Source organism: Solanum dulcamara, chromosome 8 (assembly GCF_947179165.1).
Source record: "Solanum dulcamara chromosome 8, daSolDulc1.2, whole genome shotgun sequence".
Lineage (NCBI taxonomy): Eukaryota > Viridiplantae > Streptophyta > Magnoliopsida > Solanales > Solanaceae > Solanum > Solanum dulcamara.
Genome location: NC_077244.1, coordinates 61910565 through 61926885, shown reverse-complemented (window position 1 = coordinate 61926885; position 16321 = coordinate 61910565). Strand labels below are relative to the sequence as shown.

Below are 16321 nucleotides of genomic sequence, written 5' to 3'. Positions count from 1 at the left end.
CAATTCCAAGTACAAACAATCAAATTTAAACTTTTCCTTAGAAGGTGAAATGTGTGATGGGGCAATTTGGACTTTTGATCAAGAGGCATCTCGGAGGGCTTTAGTTGAGATGTTAATCCTTGATGAACTTCCTTTTCGTTTTGTTGAAAAGGAAGGTTTTAAGAATTTTATGAAAAAAACCCAACCTTTATTTCGAGTTCCCTCCCGTAGAACAGTGACTAGGGATTGTTATCAAGTTTTTGGTGAAGAGAGACAAAAGTTTATGAAGTATTTGAAAGAAACATCACCGAGAGTTTGTCTAACCACAGACACATGGACATCTATTCAAAGAATAAATTATATGTGTTTGACAGTACACTTTATTGATAGTGATTGGCTTTTGCATAAACGAATTTTAAACTTTCAGGTTGTTACTAGTCATAAGGGTGACGAAATGGCCCGTTGTATTAGTAAGTGTTTGCTTGATTGGAAATTGGAGAAAATAATCACTATAACTGTAGATAATGCTTCTTCTAATGATGTCATGGTGAAAGAGTTACACAAACAAATGGTTAATTGGGGATCTAACATGAAATGTGGTAACCATCTTCACGTGAGATGTATGGCTCACATTTTGAATCTTATTGTGCAAGATGGCATGAAAGAAGTTGGTCCATCGATCAAACGTGTTAGGCAAATGGTGAAATATGTTAGACAATCTCCCGCAAGGATTAGAAAATTTGAGGAATGTTGTGAACTAAAAAATATAGACAGTAAGAAGTCATTATGTTTAGATGTTTCAACCCGGTAGAATTCGACCTACTTGATGTTGGATGCCGCACAACATTTTGAGAGTGCATTTGATTACTTTGATCTCGAAGATGGTGGATTGTCAACTTATCTTGCTAATCATGTTTGTGAAGATGGAAGCGTTGCAGGTGTACTTGAAAGTGATGATTGGCAAAAGGTGAGAAATATGGTAATATTTCTTAAAAGATTTTATGATCTAACTGAAAAGGTTTCAGGTTCACTCTACGTCACTTCTGCTGGTCACTTTGAAGATATAGTTGAGCTTCACAATCATTTAAGAGAGTGTATGGAAGACAATGATCCTTCTTTGGCAAAAATGGGAGAAAAAATGAAACAAAAGTTTGTCAAGTATTGAGGTGCTCCTGAAAAAATGAATAAAGTGCTTTTTATTGCCTCTATCTTAGATCCTCGTAACAAATTTGAGTATGTTGGCGACGCACTTGAGGATATGTTTGGAGATGAAAAGGGGAGTGAAATAAAAGATGAAATGGTGACTTACATGAAATCTATGTTTGAAGAGTATGTAGCAAAATTCTCTAATGTATCTCGACGCCCATCTACTCTCTCTGATTTATCGGGTCAGACATCGGATTCATCTATCTCTAACACTAGCACGAAATCAACAAAAGTAAGAAATAGGATCCAAATGAAGAGGAACAAACTAGTTGGTACAGGTTTGGGTAGTAAGTCGGAGTTGGAAAGGTATCTTAGTGAAGAACTAGAGCCGACTGATGATGACGACAATTTTGATATCTTGTCGTGGTGGAAAGTTCATTCTCCTAGATATAAAATTCTTTCCGAGATGGCTCGTGATGTGTTGGCAATTCTAATTTCTAGTGTGGCATCGGAATGTGCCTTTAGCACCGGAGGCCGTATTCTTGATTCATTTAGGAGTTCTTTGACTCCGAAATTGGTGCAAGCTGTTATTTGTCTTCAAGATTGGCGTCGAAATGAGCCTTATCCCATAAATATTGAAGAAGATTTTAATGACCTTATGAAACTTGAACTTGGTATGTTTTTCAGTTTCGGTATTTTATTTTTATATTTTTTTACTTTGTTTAATTATTGACACATTTTAAATTCTTTTTAGCTATGGATGATATTGACTTGCATTGTTCAAGCTGAAAAACAGTAAAAGCAAATTTTGGACTCTATTTCCTCTGCTGCTACTGTTTCTGACTTCTGATTTTGGAGCTGCTTCAAGTGGTGGTGGTGGTGTGTGTAGTGTGCTGCTGCTGCAGGTAGTGTTGCAGCTTATGTTGTTTGTTGTTGTTGTGTGTTGCAGCTGAATCATTTTGTTGTTGTTGTTGTATGTTGTATGCTGTTGCAGGTGCTACTGCTGTGTGTAGTGTTGCAGCTTATTGTTGCAGCTGGTTGTAGTGTTGCAGCTTCTGTGAATGCTGAAGATGTTGAAAAGAAAGTAAGTTGTGATCCAGTTTGTTGGAATTGTTGATGCTGAAGAAGGTGCAACTTGTTAGAGATATGTTGCTGCTGAAGAGGTGCTGGAGAATAGCCATGTAGTGCTCTAACAACTTCAGATTGGTTGTTGTTGACTTAATCTGACTTTGCTGCTGTTGGTTGTTGCTTGTTGTTGGCTCCAAGTAAATTGCATCCTCCAAGTTGCAAAACCATTTTGAGTGCATTAATTTGGTGGTAGTCTTTGTTGTTGTTGTGTGATGTTTCTGCATAGGAGAAAAATGGCTCCAGGTGTTGTGATTGTCCTCCCCACAGCTGTAAGGTGAACTCTGAAGCCTCCAGTAATCTGCATTTTCAGAAATTGTTGGAGCTGTGAATTTAGGGCCTTGAGTTTCTGCACTTTGTTGGGGTTTTGTTGATGTTGGAGAGTGAGTTGGAGAGGGACCAGGGCATGTGCAACTACAGCTTGTTGGGATTTGCTGCTCCAGTAACCTGCATAAACACACAAACAAACAAATAAACAAGAGCAAGGGCCTCCAAGAGCTGGAGTTGTAGTTGTTGGAAGTTGCTGTTGCTCCTCCATGTTCAACTTCAGTTTGCAGATTGTAGTTGTTGTTGTGTGATGTTTGATGTGATATTCTTGATGAGCAGCTCCTTCCAGGGTGATGTGAATGCACCTTTCATAGTTGTATTTGTACCCTTGTCACACCTACACAAGAAAGATCAAACAAATGCAAACAACCAACCAAGCATAGTTGTCTTCTCAGATTGTGCCAATGTGTTGTGAACCTGTACCTACAGCACCAACAAACAAACAACCAGAAAAAATCTCCAATGTTATTGAAATCCTTGAACCCTGATGGTGGTGCCATCCATAATGTGATGCAAGTGTTGATCTTATAAGATGCAGAAATTTGGGTATTACCGAATACCGTACCGAACCGAATTTTTATTTACCGATTACCGAATTACCGAACCAAAGTTTGAAAGTTCGATATTTGGTATATACTTTGAATTACCGATTACCGAATTATCGAATCTAAATTTTGAAAATACCGAACCGAATACCGAACGCCCACCCCTAGTTCTATCTCTGTCCTCGCTTAATGTCATTGTCTATGTGGGAACCAAATTAAATTACATAGTCGGTTTTTATCTGTGTACAATAACATGCAAAAATATAAACCACATGCATATAGTATAATTTAAACTAATCAATGACTCAATTAGTTGTCGACTTTCAACTCTTCTTTAAGAAAAGGAAAAAAAAAGTAAACAAATAGTATAATTTTTTAAAATGTATGTATTTTATTATTTTAATTCATATAATTAATACCCACGTAAGTTGTTATTTTAAGTTATTCATATATTTTGTCAGTTGGTAAAAGAATTGGAGGTTTAATTTGGGTAAGCGTGAGGCCATTTCATTGAGACCCTGACGTGGCAGATACTATAGACAAAATACAAAAATTATAGATTTAATCCACTAGAGCCTGAAGTAACAAAACACACGTCACCTTCATTGAGAAATTGGATGGAAAAATTTGTTCAACACACAAATTGCAACCAACTATTTTAGTTTATTAATTTATTATAATTATAATTATAATTAAACAACAATATTGTCAATTAAAAACTCTATGTGACGTGACAGGATCTATACATGTATTATCAACCTTAGTAACAATTTATTCACTATAATTCATGTATATATAACTAATTCCTTAAACAAAATTTCAAGGCGTTTGATCGGAAAAGGTGGCAAAAAGTTCTTTTTTTGAAAAAATATAATAAAAGTTTACAACTTCGTCTTAAGCCTCTTTGGGAAACTAAAAGAATGCATAAAGTAATCTTTATGTTTCACAAAAAGAAGTTGAAATTATTTTTTCCCAAAACCCAAAAAGTTTGAAAAGCTGAAAAAACAACCAAAAAAAAAAACAAATAAACTTAAAGCCACCCTAGAATATGTTTGGTACAATGAAAAAAAAAATCATATTTAAATGATAAAAATATTTTTTAAAGAAAAATGACGAATAAAAAGAAACAAATTTTATGATTAACATTGTATCATATTTTCTCCTTCCTATCTACCCAACGCCCCCAACCCCAATCACCAACACTCTCCCGTCTCATTTCCATGTTCTTCTCTATTCATAGGCGTAGTAATGAATTACGATCTCTTGCGCTTTGACTTCTGATTTCTGTTACTATTTATTATTTTCTATGTTTTGACTATTCTATTTTATCTGTGACGCTTTCATTATTTATTTATTTGTATTTATTTGTTATCTATTCGTTATTTGTTTGTTGTTTTTCTCATAAAGCTTTTAATCTCATATTCTTATCTAACATTTTTTATGTGTTTATGCTTTTACTGAGCCAAGAGTCTCCAGAAAACAGCCGTCTTACCTTGGTAAGAGTAAGGTCTGCGTACATTCTACCCTCCCAAATCCCATGTTGTGGGATTTCACTAGGTTATTGTTGTTGTATAATATTTTGTTATATTATATATAAAACTTTAGAAATAAGTAATATATTAAATATTTTAAAATAAAGAATAAAATGTACTTATTTTCCATTCATGAAAATATTACCAAATTTGCGATTTGTAATGTTACCCCCCAGATCCCATATTGTGGAATTTCACTGGGTTATTGTTGTTGTATAATATTTTGTTATATTATATATAAAACTTTAGAAATAAGTAATATATTAAATATTTTAAAATAAAGAATAAAATGTACTTATTTTCCATTCATGAAAATATTACCAAATTTGCGATTTGTAATGTTTATTCAGCATTGCGGATTAAATTAAAAAAAACAGAGACCATTCGCCCCATAAAAACAAATCCCCTCAACCCGCGCATCCCTCGTCCCCACATCTTGTCTATCTTTTTTCTCTCCCCTCTTTGTATTTAAACCTTCTGTCCTCCTAACCCAATTCTTCAAATTCAAAAAAACAAACAAGAATAACTGTTTTTCCCTTTTCCTTGACAATTGAGAGAGAAAAATAACAAACAATTTCCCTCCTTATCCTCACCACAAGGAACAGGAAAAATCAGAAATTATTCAACCTTCTTTTTTCAATTCCTGTAACCCATTTTCAACAACTCTGTTGATTTTCATTATACGAAAAAATTATGGCAACAGAGGTTTTGCGGCCACAGGATATTTTAATTCAACGCTTCAGAGTTTCACCGACGGCCTGCTATCGTCGGAGAACCAATTTTGGAAACGGAAATGGCTATTTTAACTCTAGGTCTTCCTATGGGAACCGGAAACCGGACGTCAGAACGGAAAGGGAAAGATCCGAGAAGAAGAAGCTGAAAAACCAACCTGAGCCGTTGATGAGGAGGAGAATTGCGAGTTCCGAAGATTTGAGACCGACTCACAACGCCGGAAAGTCTAACGGTGGCGTAGTTATGGGCAAGGTGACGATTTTGAGGAGAGGTGAGTCTTTGGATTCGCTGAATTCGATCTATGTAAACGGACCGAGTCAAACCGAAATGCTGCCCAAGCAGATCCGGGTCGGGTTATCGTCGGCTGACGTCTACGCCGGTTCAGCTTTTTCAAATTCGCCGTCGCCTAGAGCTCTTCCCTTGCCTTCCTTTTTCAATAAAAAGCAGGAAGATTTCAAGTCCTTTGATGACTTTGCTACTAGAGATTTGAGGCGTTTGCTTCGGCTGGAATACTAAGCGGATCCGGTTTTGACGTTCCCTATAAGAAGACCCGACCCGAATATATGCCGACAAAGTTTTCGAATTTTCGGGATCTTAATTTCTCCATAACTTTTTTTTTTAGACATGTGGAGCAGATGAAAAGGTCTGAAATTTGAGAAATTTAGAAAAAGAAACGCGTGGGTAACTATATTTTTTATTATTATTTTTCTTCAAAATTTTGTAAGATATGAATTTATTTATTCATCAATATTGGGAGAAGTATGGAGGGTTTTGTTGTAATATGGGAATGGAATATTGTAATATAGTACTATATGATAATATGGGAATGGGATTATTATGGGAGAATTAGTAAAGTGGTTGAAGGTGAGGGGGCAGGGGAAGAAGGGGGTTTAAGAAGAGTATATAAAAATGTTGTGCTGCTCTGTTGATGGTGTTAGAGATGACTGATGAAAGAGGAACTTTTCTGTTTCTTCTTGTAAATCTTAAGATAATACTTAAAAATACTACTCAATGATCAAGGCCTACTACTTTCTAATGTTTTTTTATTATTATTTTATACTTTCGGAAGTCTTGAAGTAACTGATAAAGTTGTTGTCATGTTACCAAGAGGTCACGGATTCAAGCCTTGAAAACAGTTTATGGCAGAAATGCAAGGTAAGGCTGCGTACAATAGACCCTTGTGGTCAGACCCTTCCCCGGACCCTGTGCATAGCGAGAGTCTTAGTGCATCGGACTGCCTTTTTTATACTTTCGAGACTGTATCGAAAATAGTTTATCTACTCTATAAGGATCAGATGGGTATACACAATTTTTTTCGGACTCCACTTAAGAAATTACAATAAATAATAATTATTGTTGCATCTTCAAATATTTATTTGATCATGAAATTTGATCGGATTGAAGCTTGGGTAGATTTCAATATCTAATCCATCTCTTTCTGTCAATTATTGGGTTGTCAAACAATTTTTGATTTGAATTCGAACTTTTTGATTTTAAGTATTTTTCAAGTTCTCAAAAAAATAGCTCAGTCCAATTATTTAGGAGTTTATGAAACTTTCATTTACAATTTTCTTAAAAAAACACAAATCAATTTTTAAAAATTACTACTTTAAAGACTTAAATTATCATGTTTCTAACTTTAATATCTGTGATTAAACAGAAACTCTCTCTCTTTTTATTCATTCTCTTTGCTTGTTGCGTGTTAATTTCATCATTTTTGGAACATGAATGTGATGGCTCCATCAGTGTAGCTTTGACATGAAGATAAAGTGATGAAAAGAAGAAGGAAGGAGAAGAAAGGAGAAGAAGATGCAGACGAAGCAGAAGAGAAGAGGAGAAGAGAGAAGGGAGAGTAAAGTTAGAGAGAGAAGGAAATATCAGAGAAAATGAAAATTATATTGTACAGTATCTGGTTACACCTTTATATACTCACACTTGTATAGTGTGATGTATTTGTGTATTTTGTATACTCATATATTAATTACTTCTAACCATTTATTAACAACCTTCTAACCATATCTAACAACTTCTAACTAATTCTAACAGCTTCTTAACCATGATAGCTTGCTAATTCTAGATTAAGGTTAACAGAATGATGCACATTAAGAACGGATCGTATCGCCTGCATATTCAATTGACACATCCATTCTCCCTTTGTCTATATTCAACCTTCCCAGTAATCATCATTTGCTTTCCCAACGATAACTCTCTATTGTGCTGCATACATTATTCGGAAACTTATTTAAATATAACATATTTTAAAAAATATTTATTATTTATAGCTATATAATTTTAATATATTTATATTGTATGTATAATTCTCTTTTAATATATTATTATGTTAAAAAATTTATCAAAATAAATCTAATACATTTTAAGACACTTACAATATATCTATATTGCATGCAAAATTATTTTTATACATAGTACAATATATATTGCGTATTATTGTTCAAAGTAAGACCATCTCAACAAGTTTGGGTTCTAAAGTCAAACTAGATGTCTTTTTTTTAGGTGACATATATAAATTAAATAATTATAATATACTCAACGTAATTTACAAATGAAGTCTAGAGAGTTAGGATAGATACGAACATTATGAAGTAAGAAGGTAAACAATGTAATTTTTTAATGAAAAATATATAATATAAAATTAGAATAATAAACCTAACTCAAAATTTTGAAAAGTTTATATAATGATATCGAAATAGTGTTGCACTGAATTTGATTAGTTGATATAATGAAATTAAAATAATTTTGATTAGTTTTAATGCTTGAAATTTGAAGAAAATACCAAAAGCAAATTTGATCTTTTTATAAATACACAACGATAAATTTTATATAATGTACAATGTTTGACTGTTTGACAAACTTTAGAATATTTAATAATAAGTAAATGAAAATAGTGAAAGGGGAATAAAAAAAGTAAAATATAAGAATAATAAATTAGTTATAGTTCTTCTCATTGTTTATTGCCATTTGATTTCTACATTGTATTGCTGTTTATAGGTGTGAGCCCGTTGTACTTTAATTATCTTATCTTATTTTATCTTATCTTATTTATTTATAGTAGTTAATGTCTCTTTCTTTCCGTACCATTCTACCATGACTTTTTCACTTTTACTATTTCTTGTTTTCATTTTGTTTTCGATATGCTTGTCCCTATCTGACCTTTTATCTTGTTTTCTTCTCTTGAAGCCGAGGGTCTTTCGGAAATAGCCGTCCTACCTTTCAAGGTGGGGGTTAGGTCTGCGTACATTCTACCCTCCCCATACCCCACATGGTGGATTATACCGGGTTTGTTGTTGTTGTTATGATAATCGTCAGAATATAAATAAAATAGATATCCACAAAAGAAAGAATAATGCAATTAACTAAACATTATTCAATTTCTCAATTATTACAACAATTTCTATATTAAGTGAGGTATAAAATTATTATATTTTCTACTAAGTTTTTTTTTCTTCAAATTTATCAATACATGAGATTTTTTTAATAATATATATACATATTCGAGAGAAAGTAAGGGCCCAAAAAAATTGAGGTCCCAAATAATTACTTTAATGTTCTTATGATCCTGATTGAAACTATTTTTATTTTAAGAAAAAAAAAGGCTAAATATTATAACTCTTAAAATAGTGATTAATATTTAATATCAGATATTAAAAGTGGATATTTACGTATTTCGTCCTACGCGGAGTCGTATGATGTGTTAGACAATATAATTACATTAGTTAGCCTCCTTGAGACCTATATTTAAAACATATGTTTAAATTTTAAAAATTATTTGAACTTTATTCAAGTCTAACAAGTTTAGACAACTCATATTGCTCAGTCATTTTTTTATTTATTAAAGTTCACCATACATTTGACTATAGATTTTGAAAAAAATATTTTATTTTTAAAATAATATAATTTATATTCATAAATTCTAAAAATTATTTAAAATATCAATAAATTTATATTGTCATTTTATAATGAATATGTTTCATGAAAAACCATGACAACGTACACAATTAATTTGAATTTTGAAAAAAAAGGAAGGAAACAAAAGAAAAATATAATTAATTTTGTATACGAAAAACTATTATTGCTACTTATAATTGCAAGTGACTTCGCAGAGCTAGATCGGATAAAAATTATTTAAAATATGTATATAAACGTATAAATTTTATATAGCATACTAAGACTGAAATTTAGTCCAAAATTATAAATGATGGGTGTTTTTATAAAATATAAAATTTGGGGTAATTTTTAAATTTTAAAAAAATTCAAATACTAGAATTTGGCTCAAATACTAATTTTTTTAGTATTTAGAAAAATTTGAATGTTACGAATCTAGTACCTCAATTCAACAACCAAACTTTACTATTTTCAAACGAGCGATTCCAAATTATAATTTTATAATATGATGGATTACTCTAGTACCTCAATGTAACAATGTACTCTAACTATTACAAATACTCTAGAGAAGATAAACTCTCTTCTTTCACAATTTTCACTACCTCACCAATTAAACGCAATAATAGACTAATTACCCCTCAATACCTATCCTATTACAACCTTAACTCTAACAACACCTAAAACACTAGTTTATGGAAGTTATTTTCACTCCTCTGAACCTTTGTTGTTTTACTGTTGTCTCGTGCTTCGAGAAGAAATAATTTTTCTTGTGTGTAATCGACAACCACTGCTTGTCCCAAAATCTCTCTTTTATATGATTTGTAACTAGGAAGGTTTTGAACTCAACTTAATGCTAGAGATCGCTAATAATCCTAAATCACTTTTGACACACCTTCTTCACTTGATAATGAATCTTAACACACATAATCATTCGATCTATACGCATAAAAAAATAATTTACGTACTTAATTTTTTTCTTTAGGGGGTGTTATAATAACATTCTAGATGCAAGGGAAAATGAAGCTGTTTCTAGAAAAACCAAATGTGATGTAGGTCTTTTGCATAAAAGATGTGGTCATGTGTCCATTATACTTAAAAAATTATTTTCTTTTGATATACAAAATGGTCAAGAATGTATAGCTAAGTACACTGTGTGTCCTTGTGGTAAACAAACAAGACTACCTTTTACTTCTAGTAGTATATACAAAGAGCATTAGTTCATTTGATTTGATTCATGTAGACCTATAAAGTCGTTATTGTTAGGGGAGGAAGCACCACAACTAAAGTTTGATATGATAATAAATAATGAAAATAAATTGGACACGAGAATTTTACGTGGAAACCCCTCAAACAGATAGAGAGGAAAAACCACGGGGTAGAAGGATTTTATTATAATGATATGGGAGTACACTGCTCTCAAATACAAAAAAAAAAAACAATAAACACTTCTCTCGTGTAAAAGTTCACTAAAGAGAACACTCAAGACTACAATATTTATCTTGGTATATAACTCTCTTTGTGTTCTTACTCTTTTGGATTGTATTTTTGTGGTATGATCTAAATGAGGGCAAGAAGCCCTCTATTTATAGGAAACTCGAAACGCGTAAAATATGCGTTTTCGTGTAAAAATACGCATTTTCTTGTCAAAAGTTATTAAAGGAGGCAATAACTTTTGAAACGCGTAAAATGCGCATTTTCTTCTTGGGCGGTGCATGTGCACCTCCCTTTTGACTTTCTTTGCACTTATAAAACAACAACTAAAAAATATAATTCAATCTGTATCAAATGTCTCTTCTGTCCAACAAGTTCCTTCTGCGTCACAAAGTAGGAGATCATGCAGAAATGCACATCCTCCCATATGGCTGAAGGATTTTGTATTATTGAACATACATACTAATACTCCATATGCATTGAACAAATACATTCGCATTTGGCTATAAGACTTATCCTCCAAACACCAAGCATATTATTGGTCTATCATCTGTTACAAAACCTTCAAGTTACTCTCAAGAGCGCTATGAAGGATCCTAGATGGATGACAGCCTTAGAAGACGATAACACTTCAAAAATATGACCTCACCTCCTGATAAAAGATCTATAGGGTGTAAATGAGTATATAAAGTCAAGTACAAAGAAATATGAGAGATAGAAAAATTTAAAGTAAATCTAGTAGCCAAAGGTTGTAAGAAACAAAAAGGAATAAACTTTCAAGAAACATTTTCACCAGTGATAAAAATGGTGACAGTGAGAACAATCTTGGCTTGGCTGCTGCAAATTAAAAAAGTGGCATATACATCAAATAAATGTATACAATGCCTTCCTACAAGGTTATCTATATGATGAAATATGGATCTTCCTCAAGGATTTACGAGTCAGGAGGAGAAGTCACAGGACCTAAAAGTGTGTAGACTTGTAAAATTTTTGTATGGGCTTAAACAAGCTCCAAGACAATGAAATATAAAATTTATCGACAACTTTAATGAAATTTCAGTTCAAACAGAGTTAACATGATCATTCATTGTTTACAAAAAAATCCAGTGAATCCATGGTCATTATACTCATATATTTAGATAATATGCTAATCACCGGAGATAATTTTGAAATTGATTCAAGAGAATTAAGGATTCTTTGAGCAAAGCTTTCAAAATGAAAGACCTAGGTGAACTCAAATATTTTCTTTGTATTGAATTTGCTAGATCAGAATTAGCTAGGCTTACTCATGAATCAAAGAAAGTACACGTTGAAACTTATCTCAAAAGTTGAATTATCAGTATCCAAACCTATGTCAATTCCCATTGATGTTAACATCAAATTAACATCTAGACAGTATGATACTCATATAGGAAATAATCAGGATCTAAAGAGTGATCCAGAGGCAGATCAAACTGCCTACCAAGGTTAATTGACAAGCTCTTACCTCTAACAGCTACCCGACCTGGCATATCATTCAGTGTTCAGACACTAAGTAAATTTCTCCAACAACCCACGAGTCCTCGTATGAAAGCAACACTTAGAATTGTAAAGTATATCAAACAGGATCCAGGAATACTACTAAAAGGGCAGTCCGGTGCACTAAGGCTTCCGCTATGTGCAGAGTCCAGGAAGAGTCCGACCACAAAGGTCTATTGTACGCAGCCTTACCTTGCAACACTATTACTGTATATTGTAATGCAAATTGGGTTGCATGCCTCCTAACTAGAATGTCTGTTACAAGTTTGCTAATCAAGATAGGTAATTCAGTGTTCTCGTGAAAATAAAAAAAACAAATCATTGTATCCACGAGTTCTGCAAAATATGAATACAGAAGCTTAGCAACAACAGTTGTTGAACTTGTTTAGCTACTTGGGTTACTATTCTCTCTTCTTCTTCACTATTTGTTTCTCTATCTTTTCTCTCATTTAGAACACAAACACTACTTCTCTATTCAGTTCTTCTGGTTCAACCTTCAAATAGTATTCTGAAATTCATTGAATAACATGGAACCCAAGGCATTATACGGACTGACAAACTCTAGCTCTCATGGTGGACACCATGTGGGGAGAGCCCTAGAGAGTTGGGTAAATCTCACATATATATATATTATAGTCCCCCGTGATATTTCAAAATAAAATTGAAACGATACACATAAACAGATTAACATAGGCCCTGCACTTTATAATAAATATTGAGTCATTTGAAGCCCTGTAATGTTAAATAGGAACGATACACAGTTACTTCCACCTAATCTCACGATGACTTAATCAATTGTGTTTTTCTACACCAATATGCTATCTAATTAATTAGATAACTCATAAACAAAGTCGTGAACACAATTATCCTTATTTAGTTAAGAATTGTTGTTATTATTTATATATATTGTTAAACCAACTGGTAATTAAACTAATTGAAATAGGTTGTGTCAATGACTAAATGTTTTAAGTGGCGGAGGCACATGAGGGCCCGGTGTAAGCTAAGTCTCATCAATCTAGGGGCCATAAATATTATGTATTTTTAATTTTATAATTTTATTATTAAGAAAAAATAAATATAAAATTTTTCAATAATTTTGTAAATAAATTCACACATAATGCTCCCAGGAAAATCATTAAGAAAATATCCTTAAAGATTTATACGAGATTTAAATATTTATCAGGATGATAATAGGACTTATTAATTAGCATTTTTACATGCATAGTAGTTGACTAACTAAAATATATAATATTTTTCAAAGACGAACGCCGTCTTGAACAAATTAATTAATTCAACTCTAATCACTTATGCGACAAGTTGAATATTATAGTATTATTACTAAGACTGATGTTAAACTGTGAATAAACAACAAAACTGATTTTTCTTGGGGGAATTTCTAATGAAGCGTGACTTTGCATGACGTCGCTACACGTGCCTACTAAACAACATTCTGGTAAGTGGTATCTTTTCGAGCCCCTCCACCCCATCCACCCATAGGTAGATATTGCCTTTCGAGATATATACGTTAAAAAAAAAAGGTACTAAAATTTTAATAATGTTATAAAATAAATCAACTTGACAAAATGAATGAGAGAGTAAATAGAAGAACAAAAGAGGAAACAAAACAGAGAAATTGTCGTGTATCTATATTTCTGTGCGTCTGTGTGTATACATGTTTGTTGCCAAAGTTGGCAATATATAGACAGAAATGGTGAGCAAATTGCCAAGAAAAGGTGGGCAATTTGCCCAAGTGGACATCCACATCCACTGCTGTAAGTGGACATCCATATATACTTACATAATACTCCCCCTTGGATGTCCACGTGTAAATAAAAAAAACTTTACAAGAAATAATATACATAGCTATTATAAACATCCATAAATATTGTGCCTTGTTAAAACCTTATTAGGAAAAATCCAGTGGAAAAAGCCTAGTAAAGAAAAAAAAAGTACACATATCTAGTAATACGCCTTGAGTGCTGCCTCATTAAAAACCTTATCAGGAAAACCCAGTGGGACAAAATCTTGGTGAAGGGAAAAAGAGTGCAGCGCGTATTTTACTCCCCCTGATGAAAACTTCATTTGATATTTTGGAGACGACGCATTCCAACCTTATATCTTAATTTCTCAAAAGTTGATGTTGGTAATGCCTTTGTGAATAAATCTGCAAGATTATTACTCGAACAAATTTGTTGTACATCAATATCACCATTCTTCTGTAGATCATGTGTGAAAAATAATTTTGGTGAAATATGTTTCATTCGATCTCCTTTTATGAAGCCACATTTCAATTGCGCTATGCACGCGGCATTGTCTTCAAATATAATTGTGGGTACTTTAACATCATTTTCCAGACCGCATCTTTCTTTGATGAACTGTATCATCGATCTCAACCACACACATTCTCTACTTGCTTCATGAATTGCTATTATTTCAGCATGATTTGAAGAAGTAGCAACAATGGACTGCTTTGTAGATCGTCATGATATAGCAGTCCCTTCGTGTGTAAACAGATAGCCTGTCTGAGATCGAACTTTATGTGGGTCTGATAAATAACATGCATCTGCATAACCAATAAGGTCTGCATAACCTTTGTTAGTATAAAACAAACTCATATCAATAATACCCTTCACGTAGCGCAAACCATGTTTGATACCGTTCCAATGCCTTCGCGTTGGGGAAGAACTATACATTGCTAGCAAATTAACAGTAAATGTTATATCAGGCCTAGTTGCGTTAGCAAGATACATAAGTGCACCAATAGCACTGAGATATGGTACTTCAGGACCAAGAATTTCTTCATCCTCTCCTGGAGGTCGAAATTGATCTTTTTCCACTTCAAGTGATCGAACAACCATTGGAGTACTTAATGGATGTGCTTTGTCCATGTAAAATCTTTTTAAGATTTTCTCAGTGTAGGCAGATTGATGGACAAAGACCCCGTCTGCTAAATGTTCAATTTGCAGACCTAGACAAAATTTTGTCTTTCCAAGGTCTTTCATCTCAAATTCTTTCTTTAGATATTCAATCGCCTTTTGGACCTCTTTAGCGGTTCCAATGAAATTTATGTCATCAACATAAACGGCGAGTATAACAAACTCTGATTCTATTTTTTTAATAAAAATACATGGACAAATGACATCATTTATATAGCCTTCATTTATTAAGTACTCACTTAGGTTATTATACCACATATACCCTGATTGTTTTAGACCATATAATGATCTTTGCAATTTCACTGAGTACATCTTTCGAGATTTATTACATGTTTCAGGCAATTTTAATCCTTCTGGGATTTTCATGTAAATTTCATTATCAAGTGAACCATAAAGGTAAGCTGTAACTACATCCATTAGGTGTATTTCAAGATTTTTATGTACAGCTAAACTGATGAGATATCAAAAAGTTATTCCATCCATAACCGGTGAATATGTTTCTTCATAGTTGACCCCGGGTCTTTGAGAGAATCCTTGTGCAACAAGGCATGCCTTGTATCTTACAATTTCATTTCTCTCATTTCGTTTTCGCACAAAAACCCATTTATAGCCAACTGGTTTTACACTTTCAGGGGTTCAGACTACTGATCCAAAAATCTCATATTTAGCAAGTGAGTCTAATTCTAATTGAATTGCCTTTTGCCATTCTGGCCAATCACATCTACGTCGACATTCTTCGATGGATTTAGGCTCAAGACTTTCACTATCTTGCATGAGGTTAAGTGCAACATTATATGCAAAAATATTATCAATCGTGATTTTTGATTGATCTAAATTTATTTCATCACCGATAAAACTTATTGAAAGTTCTTCATTCACTTGGGTCTCGGGCTCACTGATTTCTTCAGGAATATCAGAATTACTCAAATCTTAACCTTCTTCAGGAGGTTCTTGTGTAGTATCATTTTTATTATTTCTCACACTTTTCTTTCTAGGATTTTTTATCCTTTGATCCCAATGGTCTACCACACTTTAGGCGTGTTTGGAATTCAGAAGCTATGATACTAGTAGATGGTCCTTTTGGGACATCAATTCGGATAGGCACATTTACTGCAGGGATATATGACTTAGTTATCCTTTTCAAATC

General features: G+C 32.9%; 1 protein-coding gene across 1 annotated transcript; it reads left to right on the top strand.

Moving 5' to 3' along the window:
* The first annotated feature begins 5063 nt into the window (after window positions 1-5063).
* On the top strand, window positions 5064-6091 carry LOC129899705 (uncharacterized). The gene has a single exon (XM_055974732.1). It carries the CDS (start codon window positions 5348-5350, stop codon window positions 5900-5902), a length of 555 nt encoding a protein of 184 aa, XP_055830707.1. The 5' UTR covers window positions 5064-5347; the 3' UTR covers window positions 5903-6091.
* Window positions 6092-16321: the final 10230 nt, after the last annotated feature.